Raw genomic sequence first — 26,155 nt, forward strand, 5'->3', positions numbered from 1 at the left:
AAGTGTTGGGGAGGATGTGGAGAAAAGGGAACCTGCATGCATTGTTGGTGGGAATGTAAATTTGTGCAGCCAATATAGAAAACAGTATGGAGGGTTCCTCAAAAATTTAAAAACAGAACTACAGTAGCTCCCCCCCCCCTCAGATTGTCAGATCATCTGTAAACAAATAAAAATGAGGCTAGCAGTAAATTCTTTAGCACAATAGAAGATGGAAGACAGTGCAGTATCTCCCAAGAGCTGAGAAAAAAATAACAGGCAACCAAGAAATGTGCAGCTAGAAAAATATTTCAAGGCAAAAACATTTTAGTTAAGGAAAAACAAACTTACACAATAGACTTACATCAAACAAACTTATGAAAGATGTACATCAGAAGGAAAAGAATTAACAACTCTGAGAGGCCAAAAGGAATGAAGAAAAAAATTGGAAAATATGTAAACTATATATTGTATAAAATAATTTGTATATATACATAAGTATAAAATATATATATTGTATATAAAAATATATTTTATACATTGTATAAAATAATTTCTTCATTTGTTCAGCAAGTATGTATCACCTACTGTAGTAGACTGAATGTATACCCAAGATAACAGATCCTAATCCCTAGAACCTATAAAATGTCACCTTATGTGGAAAAAGGGTTTTTGCATGTATGATTAAGGATTTTAAAATGAGAGTATTTTGAATTATCTGAGTGGTTCCAAAATGCCATCACAAGTAGTCCCTATAGGAGAGAGGCAGAGGGAGATTACAGAGCCATATGATAGAAGCAGAGTCCAAGAAGATGCTATGCTGCTAGCTTTGAAGATGGTGGAAGGGGACAAGAGCCAAGGAATGCAAGGAATGCAACTCTAGATATTGGCAAAGCCAAGGAAACTGATTGCCCTTAGAGCCTCTAGGGGGTGTGTGGCCTTGCCAATACTTTGATTTCAGCCCAGTGAAGCTGATTTCCAACTTCTGGCCTCTATAACCGTGACAGAATTAATTTCTGTGAATTTAAGTCACCAAATTTGTGGTCATTTGTTACAGCAGCCACAGGAAACAAATGCACCTAAGTGTTTGGGATAATCAAGGGACAAAACAAAGCTCTCCGCCCTGATGGAGCTTAAACTCTGCTCTAGAGGAGTAAACAGACAATATACCATAAGCATATTCAACAAGTAAATTGATATTTTAAATACAGTGGCTATGGTAAGCCTCATTGAGAAAGTGGTGTCTGAGCGACTTTTGTGGTGTTTATTTTTAAAAAGAGGACACAACTAAAATACTGGATACTACCATGTAAGTTGGGGAAGAGGTGATCAGTATCTAAAGTGTTCTCAAATCCATATATTATCTAGAAGAACTGATATTAACTCGAGACTTTGTTAAGCATACATGCTAACCTATCAAGGGTAACCAATGAAAGAACAGACACAGAACATATAACATCCAAATTAAGTAGTGGGGGAAAATGGAATAAGAACATAAACAAAATTCAATTTTTTTAAGCTGAGAAAGGAGAAAAAGCAAAGGAAATTAGAACAGATAGACAGCAACCAGTAAGACGTTAGAAACAAATACAAATAAATGTGACCACAGAGATGCAAATGGATGTTATCTGCCAGTTAAAAGCGATTGTCAAATAAGGGGCAGAAAGTGAAAATGCACCTAAAATGGAAAGACACCCCTAAAATATAAGAACACAGAAAGGCTGACAGTTAAGTAATGAAGAAACATACCAGGCAAATAGTAGCCAAAAGCCAGAGTAGTTATATTAATGTAAGTCAAAACAGAATTTAAAATGCATTGTTTGGGACCTCATGAGAGGGTCACTACAGCAAGATAAAAGGTGGTACATTGTAATGCTCCTTTCTCAATTTCTGATAGGTTAAAACTAAAGACAAAATATTAACAACAATACAGAATATTCAAAGAACCTAGTTAACAAACTTGGTTGGAAACTGCTATGAATATTCACGTACACGTCTTCTCATGCACACGGAGCAAGTTTCTCCAATGTGAGGGTGGAACCACTTGATCATAGGGTTTGTACATTTTCATAAAACACTACAGACGGAATTCAAGTTCTGTGTACCCCTCTTCCTTATTCCCCTTCATCCTCCCCCAAGAGATTACCACAGTCCTGGATGTGGTCTTTACCATTCTAACGCAATTTTACTTGAGTTCAAATGTTTATGTGTAGCCCTTAAACATTATAATTATAAAGCATTATTTATACTTTTAAATTTTAAATAAGGAATTTTAATTATTTACTTTTTATAAGTTATTTAAAATTTACATAAGTGGGCGGGCACCTGGCTGGCTCAGTCAGAAGAGCATGTGACTCTTGATCTCAGGGTTGTGAGTTCAATCCCACGCTGGGTGGAGAGATTACTAAAAAAAAATAAACTTAAAAAAATAAAACTTATGTAAATGGTATCATACTGGATGTGTATTCCACCTTGCATTTTCCACCGTTTTAGAGATTTATCTGTGGATATAGTACTAATTCATTCAACCGTTATATAACATTTATTATAAATCTTATAAGTTTAAATGTTATATACTTTAAAATGTATTGTAATTTACCCATTGTGCTGTTGAACATAGTCTGCTCCAATTTTTTTACTAATTACAGATGATACAGAAATATTCTTGTGTACTTCTTTGTACATGATGTGAGAATTCCTCTAGGATATAGATCTTGGATTAGAACTGCTCAGTTTTAAGATGTGGGCACCTTGGACTTTACAAAACATCACCATATTGCTTTTCAAAGCAGTTGTGCCAATTTATATCACCACCATCGAGTTTACATTGATCATAACTGTCATCTAGTACTGAGACTTTTCCATTTTTGCCAACCTGATACATGTGAAATTGTACCTGTTTTATTTTGCATCCCCATTAGATTGATTTTATAAATTCAATGGCTATTGGGGTTTCCTCTTCTGTGAAATGCCTATTCATATTATTTGCTCACTTTTGAGTCTCCTGTTTTTCTGACTGACTTATAAAGCTTGTAATTTATGCACAGTAAAATTCATTTTGGTGTATACGTCCAAGTTTTAACAAATGCAAAGTGTAACTCCACAATTAAGATACAAAACGGTTCCATTGCCTCCTGAGATTCCCTCTTACTATCCCCTTTGTGGTCAAGTGCCTCTCCCCACACCAACCCATGCTAATCACTAATCTGTTTTCTACTCCTAGTTTTGCCTATTGCACAATGTAATGTAAATGAATTATACCATATGCAGCCTTTTGATTCTAGCTTTTTCATTTAACATAACGCATAGGAGAGCCACATTGTTGAATGTATCAATAGCATGTTCCTTTTTTTTATTTAAAGTAAGCTCTATACCTAACATGGGACTTGAACTCTCAACCCTGAGATCAAGAATCATATGCTCTACCTGAGCCAGCCAGGTCCCCCAATAATTTGCTCCTCTAAATTGCCAAGCAGTGGGGCACCTGGGTGGCTCAGTCATTAAGCATCTGCCTTTGGCTCAGGTCATGATCCCAGGGTCCTGGGACCGAGCCCTGCATCAGGCTCCCTGCTCGGCAGGAAGCCTGCTTCTCCCTCTCCCACTCCCCCTGCTTGTGTTCCCTCTCTCGCTGTGTCTCTGTCAAATAAATAAAATCTTTAAAATAAATAAATTGCCAAGCAGTATTAGTATTCCATTGCATGTATGTACCAACCAGTTGTTTATTCACCAGCAGGACAGTTTGACTGTTTTAAGTTATTGGGAGTTATAAATAAAATTACTGCATTTACATACAGACTTTTGTGTGAATATAAGTTTTCATTCCTCTTGGGTAAATTAGGAGTGGGATTTCTAGGCATCTTTAATTTTAATATGCATACTTAAAGAGTCCAAAGTTAGTATCTTTATCCTTCTTCTGAACAGAGGCCTTACTACATTTATATTCCAAACTCTTTCCATCTTCTGTTATTAGTGCCAATCTTATTTTTACCTTCCCCAACAAAATTAGTCATTTTACTTTCAGTCCATGTTTATTTGAATATATGAACATTTCAACAATTAATATGATCACCATTGCTTCTTGCATCCCACTCATTTCTCCTAAAAAGCACATTTGAATGATCTGTTTTGGAATGATAAACTGGAAATTTAGTGAACAGAATGTTCTAGTATTATGATAGAACCTGCTATCCCCAAAATACATATTCTTGGATGATAGAACCTGATCACCTGTTTTATGTAAGATGCTGCATACTCGTCCGGAACAACTGACTTCTCTAGTCCACTTCAGCTGTGAAGGAAATGACCTTCTGTTTATTACTGCCTACATAAGAGTCGAGGTAGAAGGCTAGCAGAGGCCCCCATGGGCCTCACTTCAAGATCCTTGAGGCTTTCATGCTACTCTTGTCTATTGTTAAAACATTTGACCCGTGTATATCTAATTTCCTCTTAAAGTAATCAAATGCAAAACCGTGTTCAGAATAGTTAATATTCCTAAACATTTTATGAATTATAAAGTATTTTAAGAATACTTACGAAAGTCAGACAAAAGGGGGAAATGTTTGTGCAGTACCTTTCTACATCATAATCAAAGCTCCTTAACTCAAAGAGTAATTAGAAACAAATCTTTGAAAAATGCCAACTCCATGGCCTGTATTGCAACGTGTTTTAGGACAGACATACAGGTCTGATTCTAGGAAAATTTGCCTTTGCTTTTTTTGTGTGTTATCTTTTTAAAATCTAGCAAATTCCATACTGCCCTTTTAGATATGTTAACCACTGTGAAGAATTTCCAATTTTTTTTTTCAGACAATTATCTTTTAGAAATGTTTTCACAAGATATTAACATACCAATGATTTAAATAAATCAACAATGAAATTGATGTACTTAATAAAAACTGGAAAATGTTTTGTTTTGGTATGTATGTATGTATGTGTGTGTCTGTGTGTATGTATGTACTTATAATTATCTATCTACTTATTGTATTTACTAGTAGGCTCCACATCCAGCGTAGAGCCCGATGCGGGGCCTGAACTCACGACCCCGATATCAAGACCTTAGCTGAGATCAAGAGTCAGACATTTAACCAACTGAGCCATCCAGGGGCCCCTGGAAAATGTTTTAAAAAATAACTTCTGGGGGTGCCTGGGTAGCGCAGTCAGTTGAGTTTCCTACTCATGGTTTCCACACAGGACATGATCTATCTTGGGGTTGTGAGATTGAGCCCCACATTGGGCTCTGTGCTCAGCAGGGAGTCTACTTGGGATTCTCTCCCTCTGCCTCTCCCCACATCCCCCCATGTGCAAGTGCTAATAATTAAATAAAATCTTTAAAAAAATAACTTCTGACAAAGAGGAAGAAAATACCTTTATGCACAGCAAGGACTTTTAATCAACACAAAACAGTTAAATACCCAAAAACAACTCACTCTTTGATAATTATTTTCAACTTAATACCTCACTAGCTACTTAAGACTGATTTAGGAAACATAAAAAAGACATTACCTCTATATTAATGGGCATACAATGTATAAAGATATAATTTGTGACAATAACTACATAAAGGAGGAGGGCAGAGTTGTATAGGAACAGTTTCTGTATACTATTACAGCTAAGTTGGTTACTAATTCATACTAGTTTGTTGTAAATTTAAGATGTCAATTGCAATCCCCTAACCACCAAGAAAATAACTAAAATGAGAGAGAAAAAAGGAATGAGAAGGGAATCCATACAGTGTATTACAAAAAAAAATTCAAACACTAAAGATAGTAATAAAGGTGTTGAGAAACAAAAGATATAAGATATATAGTAAACAAATAACAAAATGGCAGTTTTATCAGTCAGTATTTTAAATGCAAATGGCTTAAACTCTCCAATTAAAAAAGGCAGAGATTGAAAGAATGGGTTAAAAAAAACATTAACTACAGGCTGTCTATAAGAGACTCACTTTAGATCCCAAACACAAATAGGCTGAAAGAGAAAGAAGGTATAAAGATATTGCATGCAAACAGTAACCAAAAGAGAGCTAGAGTGGCTCTATTACTATCAGACAAAATGAACTTTTAAGTAAAAAACTGTACAAGAGACAAAGAGCAATAATATATATTAAGGGTCAACCCATCCAAAAGCTAGAACAATCTATATGTATAAACACCTAACAGAGTCCCAAAATACAAGAAGCAGAAATTTACAGAATTAAAGGGAGAAACAGACAGTTCTACAATAATAAGACTTCAATACCCCAATTTCAATAATTAATAGAACAAGAAGAAAGTCAGTAAGGGAACAGGACTTAAACACTAGGCACATTCTTAAGTCCACATGGAGTATTCATTCTCCTGGAAAAATCTAAGTTAGACCACAAAACAAATCTCAATAAATTAAAAAAAGACTCAATCATACACAGGATCTTCTGTGACCACAATGAAAAAACTAGAAATCAGTAACAGAAAAGTGAACAGTTCACAATATGTAAAAATTATACAATACACTCTTAAATTACGAATATATCAAAAAAGAAACAACAATGGATATTAGAAAGTGCTGAGATAAACAAAAATACCGTACTAAAACTTAACGAGATGCAGCAAAAAATAGTGCCAACAGGGGAATGTATAACTGTAAATGCCTACACTAAATAAAATTCAAATCAATAAGCTAACTTTTACACCTTAAAGAACTAGAAAAGAGGAGCAAACTAAATTCAGAGCTAGCAGAGGGAAGTGAATAATATAGATTAGAGTGGAAATAACCGGAGAACAGAAAAACAAGAGAAAAGCAACAAAGCCAAAAGTTGGCTCTTTGAAAAGATCAACAAAATGGATAAGCCTTTAGCTAGACTAAGAAAAAGAGAGTAAACTCAAATTACTAAAATTAGAAATGAAGGTAGGACATTACTACTAACCTTACAGAAACGAAAAGGATGAAAAAAAAGCTGCTATGAACAACTATACACCTATTAATTGGATAACCAAGATAAAATCAACAAATTCCTAGAAACAAAACACTAAAACTGACTCAAGAAGAAACAGAAAACCTGAACAGATCTATAAGCAAAGAGACTGAATGAATAATTAAAAAATTCCCCATAGAGAAAAGCTCAGTCTAGCAGAGGGGACAGATCAGGAGATGGGCAATTGTCATACAGTGTGGTGAAATGAGGGGGAACTATAGAAGCACAGAGGAAGGTCACCTAACCCCATAGAGAAAAGCTCAGGACCAATCCTTCTCAAAGTCTTCCAAAAAACAGAAGATGAAAAAACACTTTGTAACTCCTTCTATTGAGAGAAAAGCCAAAGACACAAGACTACTACAGACCAGTCAATATCCCTTATGAATATATAATGCAAAAATCCTCATCAATGGGCACCTGGGTGACTCAGTTGGTTAAGCGTCTGCCTTTGTTTGGCTCAGGTCATAATCCCAGGGTCCTGGGATTGAGCCCCGCATCGGGCTCCCTGCTCAGCGGGGAACCTGTTTTTCCCTCTCTCTCTGCCACTCTCCCTGCTTGTGCTCTCTCTCTGTCAAATAAATAAAATCTTCAAAAAAAAAAAAATCCTCATCAAAATACTAGCACACCAAATTAAGCAACATATTAAAAGGATTATACACCATGATCAAGCAGGATTTATGTCAGGAATGCAAGGGTGGTTCAACACATGAAAACCAATAAATATAATACACCAATTTAATAGAACAAAGGAAAAAAGCCACAATTGTCTGAATTGATGCAGGAAAAGCATTTGACAAAATACAGCATTCTTTAATGATAGTCAGAAAACTATGAATAGAAGGAAAATTCATCAACATGATGAAGGGTATTTGTGAAACCCCCACAGCTAATACCATTCCCAATGGTGGAAGACTGAAAGCTTTCCCCCTAAGATGAGGAACAAGGCAAGGATGCCTGCTTTAGCCACTTCTATTCGACATTATAGTGGAAGCTCCAGACAGAGAAATTAGGCAAGAAAAAGAAAGAAAACACATCCAAATTGGAAAGGAAAAAGTAAAACTCTCTCTTTGTAGGCAACAAAGACGCTATATCTAGAAAATCCTTAAAAATCCACAAAAATATATTAAAGCTGGTAAACAAATTCAGCAAAGTTGTAGGGTATAAGATCAACACACAAAAATTGTATATGGGGCGCCTGGCTGGCTCAGTCAGTAGAGCATGTGACTCTCGATCTCAGGGTTGTGGGTTCAGTCCCATGTTGGGTGTAGAGATTATTTAAAAATAAAATCCCTTAAAAAATTGTATATGCTAGGGGCACCTGGGTGGCTCGTCAGTTAAGCATCTGCCTTCGGCTCAGGTCATGATCCCAGAGTCCTGGGACTGAGCCCCGTGTCAAGCCCTGTGTCAGGCTCCCTGTTCAGCAGGGAGTCTGCTTTTCCTTCTCCCTTTGCCCCTCCCCCTGCTCCTTCTCTCTCTCGCTCACTCTCTCAAATAAATAAAATCTTCCAAAAAACTGTATATGCTAGCAATGAACAATCTGAAAAGTAAATTAAGAAAACAATTCAATTTACAAACTACATAGGAATATATTTAACCAGGCTGATATAAAAGACTTGTATAGCAAAAAGTACAAAATATTACTGAAAGGAATTTTTTTTGAAGATTCATTCATTGTAGAGAGAGAGAGCATGTGCACACATGAGTGGGGGTTGGGGCAGAGGGAAAGAACCATCAAGCACACTCCCCGCTGAGCACAGAACCCCACACAGGGCTCATCCCACGACCCACGAGATCATGACTTGAGCCGAAACCAAGAGTTGGACGCCCAACCAACTGAGCCACCCAGGCATCCCTACTGAAAGAAACTTCTTAAAGACCTAAAACAAGTGGTTTAAAAATGTAAAGACATCGGGGCTCCTGGGTGGCTCAGTCAGTTAAGCATCTGACTCTTGACTTCAGCTTAGGTATGATCTTGGGGTTGAGATCAAGCCCCATGTTGGGCTCTGCACTGCATGTGGAGCCGGCTTAAGATTTTCTCTTCCTGAGGTGCCTGGGTGGCTTAGTCAGTTAAGCATCTGCCTTTGGCTCAGGTCATGATCCCAGGGTCCTGGGATTGAGCCCCACATCGGACTCCCTGCTCGGCAGAGAGCCTGCTTCTCCCGCTCCCTCTGCTGGTCCCTCTGCTTGTTATGTCAAATAAATAAATAAAATCTTAAAAAAAAAAAGATTCTCTCTCCCTCTCCCCACACCTCCCCCCCGCCCCCACTCACATGCTTGTTCTTAAAAAAAAATGTAAAGACATCTTAGGTTCATGGTCTAAACTAAGACTTAATACTATTAAGATGGCAATACTCTCAAAGAGATCTACACATTTAATGGAATCCTTGTGAAAATCCCAATGGCCTTTTTTGCAGAAATGGAAAAGCTGATCCTAAAATTCACATGGAATAGCAAGAGACGTGAATAACTAAAACAATCTTGAAAAAGAAGTATAAGACTCACACTTCCTAATTTCAACTTATTAAAAAGCTTTCCAGAGGCTGGATGGAGAAGGAATGGGGATTGACTACTTGATGAGTACAGGGTTTCCTTTTGGGATGATGAAAATGTTCTGGAATCCTTTTGGGATGATGAAAATGTTCTGGAACTAGAGAACTAGATGGTTGCACAAAAGGGTGAATGTACTAAATGTCACTGAACTGTACACTTTAAAATGGTTAAAATGGGGATGCCTGGGTGGCTTAGTCAGTTAAACGGCTGCCTTCAGCTCAGGTCATGATCCCAGGGTCCTGGGATCAAGTCCTGCATCAGGCTCCTTGCTCAGCGGGAAGCCTGCTTCTCCCTCTACCCCCTCCCTTCTGCTCGTGCTCTCTCTCTGACAAAATTTAAAAAATGGTTAAAATGGAAAATGTGTAATTTACAAATTTAATTAAAGAAAAGGTTTTATTTTTTAATTTTTTAAAAAGATTTTATTTATTTATTTGACAGAGAGATAGCACAAGTAGGCAGACAGGCAGGCAGAGGGAGAGCCTGCTTCTCCCTCTCCCTCTGCTCCTCCCCCTGCTCTTTCCTCTCTCTCTCAAATAAATAAAATCTTTTAAGAAAAAAAGGTTCTACAAAATAAACGTTAGATTTCTTTTTACTATGCTAGACATAAATTCTAGGGATTGGGGCTTTTTTGTACTATATTAAAAAAAAATTTTTTTTAAGTAGGTTCCATACCCAATGTGGGGCTTGAACTCACAACCCCGAGATCAAGAGTTGCATGCTCTACTGACTGAGCCAGGCAGGGGCCCCTAGGGATTGTTAAATACATAAGTATACTATGTGTCTGTTCCAAAGTATACTATGTGTCTGTTCCAAAAAAGAAATACCTATTTTATAATAGCGTGGAAAATAACTGAACAAAATGTTATATTTGAACCAAGTGTTTCCAGGTGAACAAATCTCATCATTATTCAAACGTAAAGCAAATTTTTGTAGGAAACTTAAAAATATTCATTAATGAACCATTCCAAGGATACTATATAAAGCATAATTATGCAAATTCCCATTAGTACTGCTCTTTTCTTTTTAATGAACAATATGTTTTGGCAAATTTATGTAGATGACATAAACAGAACATGTTTATAACACTTCCTGCCTTTCACAGCGTTAAACAGAATGGTCATTAAAACAAAAAAACAGCTAATGTAAAAAAAGATTTATGGATACTACGATTAAAAAAGAAACTTCTGAAAATCTTGAGACCCAGATGCCTAAATAGAATAAACTGATTTCCTGAACTGTACACACACGTACAGGGAAAGAATTTTCAAGAGTATGGCTAGACATCATGTTAAGACTGTTCAACAGACTCAGGAAGCGGGTTAAAAAAGCTTCTTGATTCCTGGCTTGGTATGGTCCTTATGTGCATCTTACTGTGAGAGTATATCGCCCAGAAGTCATATTAATAGAAAAGGAAAATCAAGTGCCATTACTAAAACAAAAGTATTTAATCTTTTATTCTTCCCTCAATGTAAAGTACTTTCACATTAACTTTATGAAACTATTTGACTTTTGAGAATTCAAAGGAAACAGTATTTATACTTGCACTTGATTTTTCTAAAATATGACATTTAAGAATGAATACTCACCTTGAGAATTCCTGGGAATTTTACTCACCCTTTACCAATACCCTCCTCCACATTCCTATAGCATTATCACCAAACCACCACAAAAATAAAAAAGAGACATTTTTAAAATAACAAAATTGACAGATATGGATTCATTAAATCCTTAGGAAAGACTTAAAATTCTGTGGTTTCATAACTTTCTTAAAATGCTTGAATTTTAAAGATCTTCTCCAGAAACTTTTTTTAAATAAAAGTTTTATTGGAGAAAAATAGAACCACCACGTACACAGGGAAAAGAGCACAAAAATTTAACTGATACAGAACAACTGAAAGTCACAATTACCCAATGTTGTTTGCAATTACTTTTCAATGTCTTAAACAGCTCCCCTCAACTTGTTTTTTAATATTCTTGCCAATTTTTCAGTTGAAACAGCATCAAGGTTTCAAAAAATTAAGAGCCTCAAGGAAGGGACCAGCTTTCAAGATAACAAAAGTGACACCAAGAGTCTCCTCCTAACAGGGACCAATTCTACCTAAAAATTCCTTAAGAGTAACTATTGAGTCTTGTGGAATAGTCTATATATCTCAGAGACCATCAGGGATGAGTTAGGACACGACATAATTGGTCCAGTGTGGAGAGAGGACAAATAGAATAGCTGCATTTCCTTGTCAGATGAGCTCATGCAAGGAAACCAGGGAGAAGCTGAGAAAATATAGGCAATGGCTGCTCAAAAAGAATTAGGAAGGCATTCTAAATACCACATATTGTTAACAGTGTGCAAGTTGATGCAATTAGAAACAGGCAACTTTTTTATAGTAGCTGGTCACAGGTCTTGAGAATTCAAGAAAATAATCAATAGTAGATACAAGAGCCAAAAGTCTCCTCAGTTCATGGTTAGGACCCTAGGTATTCTTCCTAATGGCTCCAAATAGTCAAGAAAATACACTATTGCCAAAGCATCAAAGCAATTCTGTTTAAAAAATCCAAACAAAATTTTCTGCTTCTCCTCCAAGATCGATTCCCTTCAAGGAAAAACAAGGAAGCAAAAAACAAAAAAAAAACAACAAAACCAAACAAAACAACCCAACCACCAAACCCACAAAAACAAACAAACCAAACAACCAACCAACCCCCACTGATGCTAAAGAGAAGCCTTTTTACTCACATTATCAATTTGAGTAACAATACTTTTGCTATTTTCTATGTATGAACAATCCTAGGACATTCCCTGAAAAGAAGATGTCCAGTGGCTATGAGAACTCTTCAAGAAATTTTGGAAAGGAATTAAGATCAGCATGATACAGATTTTGAAATTCCCAACTAGGGGGTATTGGGGAAAATAAAGGAAGATCTTTATATCTAGGTCTTTAGGAAGTTAGGAGGATGAAAGGTTTATTTAGCAAAATGGAAAGTTGGGGCGCTTCCCAAAAAAACTTTGGTAGAGAAAACAGGAATGCTAAATCCTAGGAAGCCTGTAACAATCTAACAATTGGTCCAAGTTGAAGACAAAACTGTCCAAACAACATTAAAGTCTTACTAAAGGAAGTTGAAAACTAGTTGATGAATTTTTGCTCTTGTAAAAATTTACAAAACACGGGGGTTTTGGTCTCTTTTGCAATGTTCATATTGTATTCATTTTTAATATGAAGAGTTGGATTTTTCTCTCCCACCATGTTCTTCCAGTACAGCTGATCAGCAATTTTCTTTTTCAGCTATTATTATAAGTACCTGTTAATCAGAACAGTAAACTCAGGGCTAAGCCATATACACACATCCCATGGTCATAAATAGAACATCTAGGATGTGTATACAAGAGATTATGTAAGCAACTGTCCCTCTACTTGAAAACTTGTTTCCAAATAAGTTTTTTTAAAACATCCCTTTCAGTGTAACAGAACATTACTTAGTAAAATATCAATAGCTATGACAACTTATTTTTCTTTTCAAGGGAAATCACAAAACAGGTGAACAACCAAGTCCAGGGTGGTTTTTCTATTTGATAAATACATCCAGAACTCTGTACAGTAAATAAAGTTTGCATGCAGTTTAAGTATCTTTAAATGACATTTTAAGCAAATAAACCCTTTGCTTCATAATTAATGGTGTATAAGAACCCCCCCCTCCTTTTTTAATAGCCATAGGACCTCTTCCCCAGTTCCAAAGAGGAATCATGAAGACCAGGTACTTTCTTAAGAATTTTCTGCACATCATACTAAATAACATGCAAAGAGTTCAACAACATTCTTCTTAAAGGTTAAGTATTAACTCTTTAAATGGGCATGTTAACCACTGAAAAAGTCAACTCAACTATTTCCATTACACTGCTTCATTTGGTCATTGGTAGTATAAAAGAAGTCAAATAATATAGGATCAACAGGTTAGTTTATCCACTGGCTACTGCATATGATACCAAATACTCAGAGGCCAAGGTTTTATGCGATGTAATTGTATTGGTTTGGATTTTCTTTATCTCTTTCCATGTAATCCCGATCAATTAAGGATTCTATTCTCTTCTTAAGATCAGCAGGCTGTAAGAGAAGGCAAGTTTTCAGTGCAAACCTTATAATCATTGGCTCAAGCCCGTGTACCAATACCCCATTAAAAAAAAAAAAAGTTTTGGCTCACTGATTTAATGTATTTAATCTCCTAATTTTTTTAAAAAGAAAAAGTATAATGAAAATAAAACCAGCTTAAGAAATGTTTTTATACTATACATATACTGTTACATCTTGTCATACCATTACACAATACTTTGTTACTTTTCTATCTTAAAGAGGTCTTTTGAGAACCAGCTATTCTCTCCACAAATACAAAAGACTAACTTATCATAACTTCATACCAGGAATACATTATAGTTTAAGAAAACAGAATTTCTATTTAGCTTTGTCAATAGAGTTTGAGAAGATAAGTAGACCCTAAATTTGGGCAAAAGCTAGTTTTCAAAGCCAGGTTGCATTTTTATAAATTAAGATTAAAAATGTACTACAGAAAACACTGTTTACAAGAATGCTACAACAAATGGTCTGATAAGTGAATTACCTCATAATTCAGTCTCTGTATTTCAGGTTTAATGTAATTTACCTGTTACCTACCATAAACAATTTAGATTTTTGAATCCTACTTGTGGTTGAAAAATTGAGAAAACTTCTAACTGGTTCTCATGATTGCATTCTTAGCTCTTAGATGACAAAATTTCACTGTCTTTTGTATCTAGCCTATAAAAAGAATATAATCTTGCTAATACAGTTTTTCAGATAGTGTAAAATGGCCACTTGATTTGAGAAGAGTAAAGAGCAAAAGTAGTTTGATGGGGCGGACAAAAACCAGTATTTATTATAGTGATCCTTTAACTGCCTCAGTGACCTCTTTGGCTGGAGGTGACATGGTTGTAAGGCAGAGCATAAGGGTAAGAGCGTGGTAATGAGAAGGTAGTATTAGGTTTGGAGAAGAGAGAAAGCCTGACTTATTAGCATTCATAGCTAACAAGCAATTATTATGCCAGGCCCAGTGCTAAGTTTTGTACATAGATCATAGCTCTTTTAAGCCTCACAATGAACCTGTGAGTTAAGTACTATTATCATCCCCATTTTATAAAACAAGGTGAAGTGATGTACCTAAGCCCAAAGCTCCTGAGAACCTCAAGAGCCAAGAGTCTATCCAAACTCTAAAAAGTGTTTATCATCACAAAGGTTTGGGAACCTTCGAAAAAAAAAAAAAAAAAAAACTTGGAAAACAGGCTAATAAAACACCACACTGTCTAAGCCTCTTTATTATTGGACATTTACACTGGAGCACGTCCATTTAAATGACCAATTTCAGGTTGCCAGAACAATTGCTCAACTTTTCAAAAAGATACCTGATGGCTAATTATCTGTATAGAGTTTTTAATGGACACTTACATAAGCTAACTAAACAAAAGATTAAAATAACCAAATCCGTCAAAATACCAAGGTATTTCAAAAAGAAAAAAACAAAAAACAAAGCTCAAAGGAAATACTGTGAATGAACCTGAAAATTTCACACTCATTTAGCAGCTAAACTTTCAGGTATAAGAGCCCTTACAGTTTTCCCCTTTGTCACAGTTATCCACATATGCTAACAACAGGGTTTTGAGGGGGGGGGATCATATATATGAGCATGAGAAATAAAAAGTTTTGTCCCTCCAAATGGTCTTGAGGCTTTAATCTATGTTTTTAAGATTTGTGTCTGAAAATGTAATGTGTTCTCTTTTATATATACAAGCTCAATTCAAAAACACAGAAGTACCTACCTTTACTGGAAATTTCAGCTGGTTGTACACTTCTGAAACAAGAAGATTGTGGCTAAGCGTCTTTCTCATCTTCATAATTCGAACAATTGCAGCATCAATTTGATACTGTCTGTCTTGAAATACTCTTTCTGTAGTGCTTGCTTGTTCCTCAACCTAACAAAAAGGTTTTTAAACTTAGCAATTGTACCTGAAGTGAAACTTGCTTGCTTACACAAACTGTACATTTTAGGGACATGACACACTATTAATGATTTAAATATACTGAATTATTTAAAGAAACCTTATAAATACAGATGATGACAGAAAAAAACCCTACAAACAATTCCTTTCTGTCCTAATTATACTGTCCTGTACCAATGAAGTAATGCCAATATTAGTTAACTGAAAAATACCACTTAAAGTTGTCTTTTTAGAAGTAGAGATGGCTGATGGAGCATTTACCATTTTCTTTTACTTTGTCCTCAAAATCTTCTAAATGTGTCACAAGGGGTTACTGACCAGATTTCTGTAGAACATTAGCTTATCTGCAAAATAGACTGACTCTGACCTCTTACTTAAAGTATGGTACTAGCTAACTAGAGTCAAACTTTTTAAAAATTAATTTTTATTTTATAATACATAAATCAGAAACGCAGTGTTAGCAATTATATTTGTTCAAGACTAACAGAAATTTAGGTGTTTAGGAGACAGTTTATCAATTTTAATGCTAAAGCAAAAATGTCCATCTTTAGCAACTAAGTTAAAAGAATAGTTTGGGCTTTTTGTAGTCAATTTCTTTCTGATACAGCATCAATTTTTTTTTTTTTTTTAAAGAACACAGTACTCTTCTAAGGGAGTATCACACCTTTGATGTGAACGTTGAGTAAGACAGGAACTTGTCTGAGATACTGACCTCTATCCCACATTAAAACTTTTCCTCATGTACTGCATTAAACCTTGGAATTGAAACCAAATGGTTTCAGGAAATGCTGCAGTTGTTTGTTTCTGTAATGAAAGTCTCTTACAAATTCAAATGGCAAAAACAAACAAAAACTTCACTGTTAATCAAAGAAATACTAATTAAATCACTCAGAGTTTTCACTCAGCAAGTTGGCAAAGATTTAAAAAAGAAAATATAATCTTTAGTGCTCGTGAGGGCACCATTAAGACAGGCATTCACACTGCTAGACAGAGTAAATTGGTCCAGAATTTCTGGAACACAATACGACATCATTTTTACAACTCTTATAATGTTCATATTCTTTAACCCCAAAGAAGTACTTCCATGAATTTATCATAAAGGAACTGTCAGAGAGATTAAGATTTAGGTACAAAGATGTTTCTTGCAGTTTTATTGACAACACTAAGAAATTATAAATTTAATTGCCCAACAGGCATTGGTTGAATAAGTTATAATGGCCATGTAAAAGAACACTGTGTGGCCATCTGCCATTTTATGAAGATATTTAATGGCATGGAAAATTCTAAAGATTTAATGTTAGGCAAAAAAAGCAGGATATAAAACTATCTTGAGTTCTAGATACTCAAGTTCAATACTTCGTGACTCCTGCCCACACTGTGCTCATTCAACTATGTGCACTTCCCCCCCAAAAACTTCAAGATCAAGTACTGAAATATACTGAGCTAGATAAAGGCACAGAAAATATTAGTGGCTGTATTACAGGCATAAAATCTTCTTTATAAATTTTTATTACAAACACGTATAATTCCAGTGCATCAGAACAAGGAGAATGCAAAAAGAGTACCGTTTCTTTCATCTGGATTTGATTGATCTTTATCCTGAAAAGTTTGTGTTTGAAATCATCATTACAAATGAACTTGTCACCATCTTCAATATCTTTGCCCTTTGGATTTTTTGCCAGAACTCTAGCTTTGCCACAGGCCAATGACTGCAGTGTTCTCCTTAATTCTCCATCCTCTGAAGAAGAAACAGTGGATTAGTTATTTGTTACTAGTTCATCAACACAAACCACTACATTCACTTCAATCTACTTCTACCCCATCCCTCTATTAAAATGGTTTCCTTTTTCGGGCGCCTGGGTGGCTCAGTCGTTAAGCGTCTGCCTTAGGCTCAGGTCATGATCCCAGGGTCCTGGGATCAAGTCCCACATGGGGCTCCCTGCCCGGCAGGAAGCCTGCTTCTCCCTCTCCCACTCTCCCTGCTTGTGTTCCTGCTCTCGCTATCTCTGTCTCTTTCAAATAAATAAATAAAATCTTAAAAAAAAAAAAAAGGTTTCCTTTTTCTCCCCAAGGTCATCAATGACTTCCTCTTTGTCCTAACCAATGACTTTTTTCCTGTGGTCCTCTAAAGGCTTCAATATTCCATGTGGATAACTACCAAATCTTCAGAAATGACATCTCACTTCCTTCTAATCCCACATTCAAAAGACACCTCCAAGGATGCCTTGGGTGGCTCTGTCGCTTAAGGATCTGCCTTTGGCTCAGGTCATGATCCCAGAGTCCTGGGATCGAGTCCCGCATCAGGCTCCTTGCTCAGCAGGGAGCCTGCTTCCTCCTCTGCCTCTGCTGCTCCCCCCTGCTTGTGCTCTGACAGATAAATAAAATCTTTTTTAAAAAAATCTTACAAAAGATACCTCCTCCTGGCTATTTTACTATCAACTTCAATATATCCGAAGTTCAATTCATAATCTTCCCCATAAAACTGTGTCCTCTTTCCAATTGTCAGCCCTGAAACTACCAATCTACTCTGGTGAGAAACCCTGGAATCATCTTTTAACTATTCCTTCCCCTTCATCCTTCATGTACCTAGTAGTTAACTTCCTTAGAGATAGATGCCTCCTCTCCATTCTCATTGGCCTCATTCTAAACTAAGCCCCTTATCACTTCATGCCTGAATTACCCCCACTAGTTTCTGGACTGGCATCTCTTCAACCTCCAAGCTGCCCTACTGTCTATTGATTCCAGGTAAGTTGTCCAAATAAGCCACTTCTATTATGTCTCACACTTGAGACCCTACAAAGCAGGTTTCATCTGCTAGATTTGCAAGGCTTTCCATGATCAGGCTCTAGTCATCTTACCTATCTAGTTTTGTATCTCACTATTTGATGCTGCAGTTCAATACTTCGTGACTCCTGCCCACACTGTGCTCATTCCTAGCGCTAAGCCTTTTCTCACACTATCTCCCCTGGCAGCTTATGCCATCTCCCTAACTAGAACTTGAAGGCCCATCTCAAATATCACCTCCTTCATGAAGGATTTCCCAATTATGCTAGCCCACAGACATCTCCTGCTTCACTGAACTCCTAACACATTCCTAGTCAGCACCACAGATTGGTAACTTATTGGTTGTGAAATTATTACAAATGTCATTTCCCCCTTTCTCCATGATTATGAGTGCTGAGGAGAGGAATTATTCCTTTGTATCCCCCCAAAGCTCTTAACCTAGTGGAATGCACACAGCAGACATTGAATAATGCTTGCTAATTGATACAACACAAACCTATTCCAGTAGCCTGCTTGATCTCTTCTAAACTGAACTCCTCTCCCTCATTAAACATTAGCAGCACCAGGGTTTGGAAAAGAGAGACCTGGAGTTCTTTTTTACCCTGTTGGAGAAACAGCAGTGTTTAGCCATCACTTTTTTAAAAAAATACATGAAAATTAATCAAATAACTAATCTTTAACAGGAAAAACATTTTTCAATTAGTGGATTCAGAAACATGGATTAACATTATCCAGAAAAGCCAGTATGTTCAGTGTAGGATTTAGGTGTGATCCCACCTAAAACAGGAAGAAGGACTGGGTGACCTTTCTACAGGTCTTTTTTTTAAGCCTTATAATTAAAACAGAACAGCAAAGTAATGAAAATTAATAACTCAGCCTTATGTGTCATTACAGATTATTTATCACAAGCAGCAAGAAATCACTATTTCAAATGCATTTTCAACTTGTTGGATTCAAATTAGTCATGAAAGGCTGCAGGGATTTTTTTTGAAATTAGATATGGGAACTGTTCTCCTTCACACCCACTCTATTCTCTAGCTCCCGGCAACAAGAAGTTTCCTGTCAAGAAGCAGCAATGAGAATTCTGCATCCACAGGTGGGAAAGGATAGCAGAAAAAGGGTTACCGGTTTTTGGTTTTGCAGCAGGGCCAATTCAACCAAGAAGAAGATCACATTCTTATAATACACACAAAGCTGTGATAAGCAGTCACTCTGTCATGTATTTAAGATAAACTTTAAAACAGCTTAAACCTTCAAGTTAAGAGGAATGACCTTTTGGTGAGCATAGCATAATGTATAGAGAAGTTGAATCACTATGTTGTACATGCGAAACTAATGTAACATTGTATGTCAACTTTACTCAAATAAAAAAAATTTTTAAGGAAAAAAAGAAGGATGTCCTCAACATCAAAGACGAAGATGAAAACTAGGTTTGGGGAACATCTACTTACCTCTTTAAATTCTGCCTTTAGCACACAGTGGCCTAGGGTTGACTGCCACTGAAGTTTCCTGCCACTATGTTTGCCTAAGTAAAAGGTCTTGAAAATCTCCTGAAGTTTTACCATCTACAATAAATAAAATACAGCTTTATTTAAGCTCTGTATCCAGTCATCACTTTCACCATTCTTTATATTTACCTCATGTGTAATAATTTCTGGAAGTTTTTAATATCAGTTTTTATACCCAGTAGCTCCACCGATCACTCTGATGTAAGGTAACCGTCTCCCAACTATCAAATCTAATGGCATTTATCAGTTTTTATACTCTTTGATCTCTCTGCAACATTTAAACATCCCCTCTTTTGAAACATTCACCTCCAGGGGCTTTTGTGCCTCCAAACCATACTGGTTCCTTTATCTCACTATTGCTTCTTCTTTGGTTTCCTAAACAGGTTCCTCTTCCTACCATCTGCCAAATGTGAACCTTTTCCAAAGTTCTGTCTCAGCCCTTTTCTTCCTATTTCTACGTTCTTCCTCTTAATGAGGGAGATCTCTACCCCCTTGGCTTCCATGATTATCTCCACGAAGGAGTCTCAATATCTCTCTCTAGCCTTAACCCCCTTTCTAAGCTTCAGTCCTGAGTTTAAGACATTTCCCCAAAAGTTAGGATGCATTTACTCAAGCCCACTCACTCAGCAATCCAACCCCCAGGTGATACATGAGCAAAAATTTCGGAGAGCTGGGCAGAACGATGGTTACAATCTGGGGAACTAAAAGAAGAGTCAGAGAAATTGGCCCTGAACCCAGAAACTTGACATCATTAACTACACTCTAATGATATAAGTACGAGAGTCACATAAAAAGAAGAGCAAAATATTAAAAGTTGGCACAAACTTTTAGAAAGTATTTATTTTTCAAAGACAAGCAAAATAGAAGCTTTATGTATTTCTATGCTTATAACTCAAGTCCTGAACAGCAACTCTTACCTCTGGTGGTAAATGGACTTCCATAGGCACATATGTTGGCCAATAACCCATTGTCAGGATATTCACAGTTAATTCAATATTCCCAGGTACATTCTGGTTCTGCATATACTACAATAAGATCAACACACATACTAAGATCTTAAAAATAAAGGTGCATACATTTCATGTCATAATAACGACCCATTCAAGAAGTTCCCCATTATAAAATTACATGCAAACACTGACCATCTTTAAAATAAAAGGCAACTGTTATAAAAGGACTATAAATGAAGCCTACATTAATAGTTAATATTTCATTACAATGGCACACAAGGATCACGTGACCTTGTTAGAGGCATTAGTGACTTAAATAATTTCTCACTTATGGCTGGGCTATTATAGGTAGAATCTCATTCTCCATTTTTTTTTTTTTTAAGATTTTATTTATTTATTTGAGAGAGAGAAAGTGAGCAAGAGAGAGGACTGGAGAGAGGGGAGGGTCAGAGGGAGAAGCAAGCTCCCCGCTGAACAGGGATCATGACCTGAGCCGAAGGCAGTCGCTTAACCAACTGAGCCACCCAGGCGCCCCTCATTCTCCATTCTTTTCCCCCTACCACCTGCAGTCCCCACCTTTGGAGACCCCTATGTGGCTTGGAACACCCTGTAGCAACCCCCATTCCTCACCCCACCAGCCAGCCCAAGTTTCCGGTTTTTCACTTGCTCCACTGCCTGTTTGCAGGGGATGACCTAAAGTGGGGAAGGAAGAAGAAGGGGAAAGGGCAAAGAAGATAAACCCTATTCTGTCATTACTACAGGACCATGATCCTATTGATCTTTCTCTTGTGTTGTCCACTCTCAGTTCCCACCATAGCAATATAGTGGTAAAGGAGTCATTACTAAAACCCTGAGAGGAAAATCTAATTTGCTATCGCTATTACCTATGCTCTTGAATATTTCAAAACCACCATCTACCAACATCTGCAAAACTGTGGATCTAGCTTTTCATTCCCAATGTTCCCAAAGGCCTTATACAACCTTTCTATCACCTCTCCTCCCTCCCCATTGCCAGCTTTGAACATACATATCACCAACAGTGATTAGATGCTAGTGAAAGCCCTGTTCTCATGATCTAGCTACAGTTTTTCTTGTCCTGACTTCAGTCAATACATTTTATTCTTTTTTTTTTTTTTGTTACCTTGGGTATATATATATCGGGAATAAATTCTGAAGTAGGTCAAATGTATTTTGTTGGTGATTTTTTCCCTCTAATGTGAATGTCATCTAAGCTGCTATGATGTATTTACAACAAATATAGGTTTCTATTTATCCTCTTCAGTGCAAATCACAGGAAGAAGATAACTAAATATACTTAAGTTTGAGAAATTAAGTAAGAGTTTAACTCACTTTTACCTGTTTGAACTGAATCATGATGTCTTTAGAAAGTTCCATGTCTTTAAACATTCCTTCAAGTTTGCTGGTGAAAGCAGCTCCACATTCTATTAAAGATGTTTATACATTTATGATATTTTAAAGTGGTGCAAACAAAGAATTGAAAATTGAAAACATGAAATGTAAAACTTACTTTAGCATGAAATATGATCTTTAACTATTCACAAGAATGAAAAAATCCTTACCCCAAAGTGTATGCCCCACTAATTCAGAGTCAAACTCTTTAATCCTGTAGTAACCTTATCTACTATTTAGACATAAGATAAATGGAAAATATCTATACAAATAATAAAAACAAGAGCAATGCTTTATTTTTTAAAAAACTGCAACAGCTCTGGATATGTACAATAGGTTGGAAACCTCATGAGCTTACTTAATTTTCATCATATGAACAATGATTAATCAGAGGCAATTAAAGAGTAAAAATTAAGCTAACATTTTCCCTCAGAAATCAAAGAAAAGGAGTAGAAAGAATGACAATCATACCATGTTTAAGTTTGGACAGCATTGATTTTTCAGCATCTACAGATGCACTCTTCCCAACTAACAGGCGCTTGGCTAAATCTTTCTTATAGAAGGCCTCAAAAACATCCTTACCTATGTTAAATAATAAAACACAACTCATAAGAGTCCAATAAAAAGTTTTGACAAAATTGCTCCAAAGTGCTTAATAAATCACACCATGACTTCAAGTTATTTAAATGTTTACATTTACCCAAGTTCATTAAATACAACAGACATTAGAGGTAGATATTTATGCTGGATATTTCAAAAGTTCTTTGCTATAAAGAATTAAGACTGCGTTAACTTTAAAAAAAAAAAAACTTGAGTCAACTGGTGGCTTTAGCATCAACAGAAATTAAAACAAGTAGCAAAAATCAAGGCTCTTAATAAGTGGAAAAGTCAAAGCACAAGGCAATGAAGTAATATTCCTCAAGTACCCTAATGAATTAAATGCCACAAATATAATACAATTTTAAATATCTAACTCCCAAATAAATAGTCCCTTCTGGTTAATTATACTTGATAGTTTCTCTGCTGAGTGCTCTGTTTTAAAAGAAAAATTTTAAAACAAAAACACTTACCATAGATAAATCTAAATATGATCATAATTTTATCCAACATTTTTTCAAGTTCTTCATCTGTAGCTTCTTTGTTGCCTGCACGAAGCTTTGAATCTACATACTTAGCTAAAATGGGGGGAAAGTTCATTGTTTAGTGATCATATTTAGTGATCATGGGTATCCATAAGATACTAGGCACTATATATACCCAAACAGGAGTATGATATACTGAGTTTTTCAATGATTCAGAGGTATACATGCACTTTTTAAAGTCTCCAAAGTCAAGGTTAGCAAGTGACTTATTCAATCTCACAGAGCTAATAAATACCAGAGCCTGAACTCAAACCCAAGTCTTCTGGCTCCTGATCTAATGTACTTTCCACTTCCACTATCCTGATGCTTATTAAAATGGGGTAGCGTGGGGGAGGTAGTGTATACAGAACCATGCTGGAGTCATCAAAGCCACTGAAGATGGGAGGGAGGTCCAAGATGGCAGAATAGGAAGAGCCTGAACACACCTCCTCCCATGAACACACTCCCAGCTACAGCTACATGGAGCATTTCCTTTTGAAAAACATCTGAAAACTAGATGAACTGTTCTCCACAACAAAGGATAAAATGATCACATCAAGATGCGTAGGAGAGGCAGAGACAACACAGGTATAACAACACACAACAGGGAAAGATTTCACCAGACAGGTGCTTCTCTTGGAGAAATAAGGGGTTGGTGCCTTACTTCAGGCACCCTGGCCCCAGTGATCTGCACTACAGAGATGAGCCCCCGAAACATCAGACTTAAAAAACAAACAGAAGTGATTTCCAGGGATCCCAAAGTGCTGTAGGAAATGGAGATTCCACTCTTGGGGGACTCTCTTGTGGCATGGCTCACCCCAAGACCCAGTGAAAAAACAGCAGTTTGAAAAGCACCTAGACTATATGTGAAAGATACATTTGCTGACTTGGGGGCATATCAGCTGGAGGGGCGGGATATAGCTAATATGCTCCCTAGAGATCAAGGTGATGGCAGACACCATCATTGCACTTTCCACACAGCCTGCTAGCATAGGTAGGGGGGCTTGGATGTGGTAACTGAAGTCAACAATACATTGAAAGGATCTTACACCATGATCAAGTGGGATTTATTTCAGGGATGAAAGGATGGTTCAACATCTACAAATCAATCAACAGGATACACCACATTAACAAAATGAAAGATAAAAATCATATGATCATCAACAGATACAGAAAAAGCATTTGACAAAATTCAACATCCATTTATGTTAAAAACTCTCAACAAAGTGGGTATAGCAGGAACATACTTCAACAAAATAAAGGCCATATATGACATACTCACAGCTAATATCGTACTCACCAGTGAAAAGCTTTCCTCTAAGATCAGGAACAAGACAAGAATACCCACTATACCCACTCTTATTCAACATTGTACTGGAAGTCTAGTCACAGCAATTAGGCAAGGAAAAGAAATAAAAGGCATACAAAGTGGAAAGGAAGAAGTAAAACTGTCACTATTTGTACATGACATGACACTAGACATTGAAAACCCTAAAGACCACCGAGGAACTATTAGAATAAACGAATTCAGTGAAGTTGCAGAATACAAAATATACAAAAGTCTGTTGTGTTTCTATACACTAATAAAGAACTATCAGGAAGAGAACTCAAGAAAATAATCCCATTTACTGCATCAAAAAGAATAAAATACCGGGGCACCTGGGTGGCACAGTCGGTTAAGCATCCAACTCTTGGTTTCAGCTCAGGTCGTGATCTCAGGGTCGCAAAATGGAACACCATATGAAGTCTGCTTGAGACTCCCTCTCCCTCTCCTTTTGCCCCTCCCCCCGCTCTCTCTCTCAAATAAATAAATCTTAAAAAAATAAATAATAAAATACCTAAAAGTAAATTTTTAAAAAAGATTTTATCTATTTATTTGAGAGAGAGACAAAGCACAAGCAGGGGAAGGGGCAGAGGGAGTAATCTACAGATTCAGTGCAATTCCTATCAAAATCCCAATGGCATTTTCCACAAAACTATAACAAGTAATTTAAAAATATGTATTGAACCACAAAAGATCCCAAATAGCTAATCCTGAGAAAGACGAACAAAGCCAGAGGTATCATGCTCCCTGATTTCAAACTATACTACAAAACTATAGTAATCATTGCTCACTTTGGCAGCACATATAACTAAAATTGGAAGGATACAGAGATTAGCATGGCCCCTCGAAGGATGACATGCAAATTCATGAAGCATTCCATATTTAAAAAAAAACCAAACCAAATAAACCCCTATAGTAGTAATCAAAACAGTATGGCATTAACATATAAAGAGATATACATATCAATGGAACAGAACAGAGAGCCCAGAAATAAACCCATGCTTATATGGTCAATTAATCTATGCCAAAGGAGGCAAGAATATATGATGGGAAAAAAGACAGTCTCTTCAATAAATGGTATTGGGGAGGGCGCCTGGGTGGCTCAGATGGTTAAGCGTCTGCCTTCGGCTCAGGTCATGATCCCAGGGTCCTGGGATCGAGTCCCACATCGGGCTCCCTGCTCACCGGGGAGCCTGCTTCTCCCTCTGCCTCTCTCTCTTTGTCTCTCATGAATAAATAAATAAAATCTTAAAAAAAAAATGTTAAAATAAATGGTATTGGGGAAAACTGGACAGCCACATGCAAAAGAATGAAACTGGACCATGATCTTACACCATACAGAAAAATTAACTCAAAATGGATTAGAGACTTGACTGTCTTTTTAATGGATAGATGAAGACCTGAAACCATAAACTCCTAAAAGAAAACATAGGCTGGGGGCGCCTGGGTGGCTCAGTTGTTAAGCGTCTGCCTTCGGCTCAGGTCATGATCCCAGGGTCCTGGGACAAAGCCCCGCATCGGGCTCCCTGCTCATCGGGAAGCCTGCTTCTCCCTCTCCCGCTCCCCC

General features: G+C 36.7%; 1 protein-coding gene and 1 non-coding gene across 4 annotated transcripts in view; one reads left to right on the top strand and one right to left on the bottom strand.

Moving 5' to 3' along the window:
- Positions 1 to 11,472: 11,472 nt before the first annotated feature.
- The window catches only part of CUL4B (cullin 4B), a 37,702-nt gene continuing 23,019 nt past the window's right edge, over positions 11,473 to 26,155 (bottom strand). The window contains exons 13-22 of one of the 3 annotated variants that reach the window (XM_035008097.1): positions 23,214 to 23,318; positions 22,615 to 22,725; positions 22,090 to 22,175; positions 21,364 to 21,426; positions 20,701 to 20,808; positions 19,727 to 19,840; positions 18,772 to 18,877; positions 17,057 to 17,229; positions 15,312 to 15,464; positions 11,473 to 13,569 (exon numbers count right to left, since the gene is read on the bottom strand). In XM_035008097.1, the coding sequence (XP_034863988.1) occupies positions 13,474 to 13,569; positions 15,312 to 15,464; positions 17,057 to 17,229; positions 18,772 to 18,877; positions 19,727 to 19,840; positions 20,701 to 20,808; positions 21,364 to 21,426; positions 22,090 to 22,175; positions 22,615 to 22,725; positions 23,214 to 23,318 (1,115 nt within the window). In that variant the 3' untranslated portion in view covers positions 11,473 to 13,473. Of the gene's footprint in view, positions 13,570 to 15,311; positions 15,465 to 17,056; positions 17,230 to 18,771; positions 18,878 to 19,726; positions 19,841 to 20,700; positions 20,809 to 21,363; positions 21,427 to 22,083; positions 22,176 to 22,614; positions 22,726 to 23,213; positions 23,319 to 26,155 lie in introns of all 3 variants that reach the window. The other 2 variants (XM_035008114.1, XM_035008105.1) reach the window with 2 other exon arrangements.
- LOC118013719 lies at positions 25,372 to 25,474 on the top strand. The gene has a single exon (XR_004680103.1). It is a non-coding gene; the product is annotated as a U6 spliceosomal RNA (small nuclear RNA).

This window comes from Mirounga leonina, unplaced genomic scaffold, assembly GCF_011800145.1.
Source record: "Mirounga leonina isolate KUSES-001 unplaced genomic scaffold, KU_Mleo_1.0 Mir_101664, whole genome shotgun sequence".
Lineage (NCBI taxonomy): Eukaryota > Metazoa > Chordata > Mammalia > Carnivora > Phocidae > Mirounga > Mirounga leonina.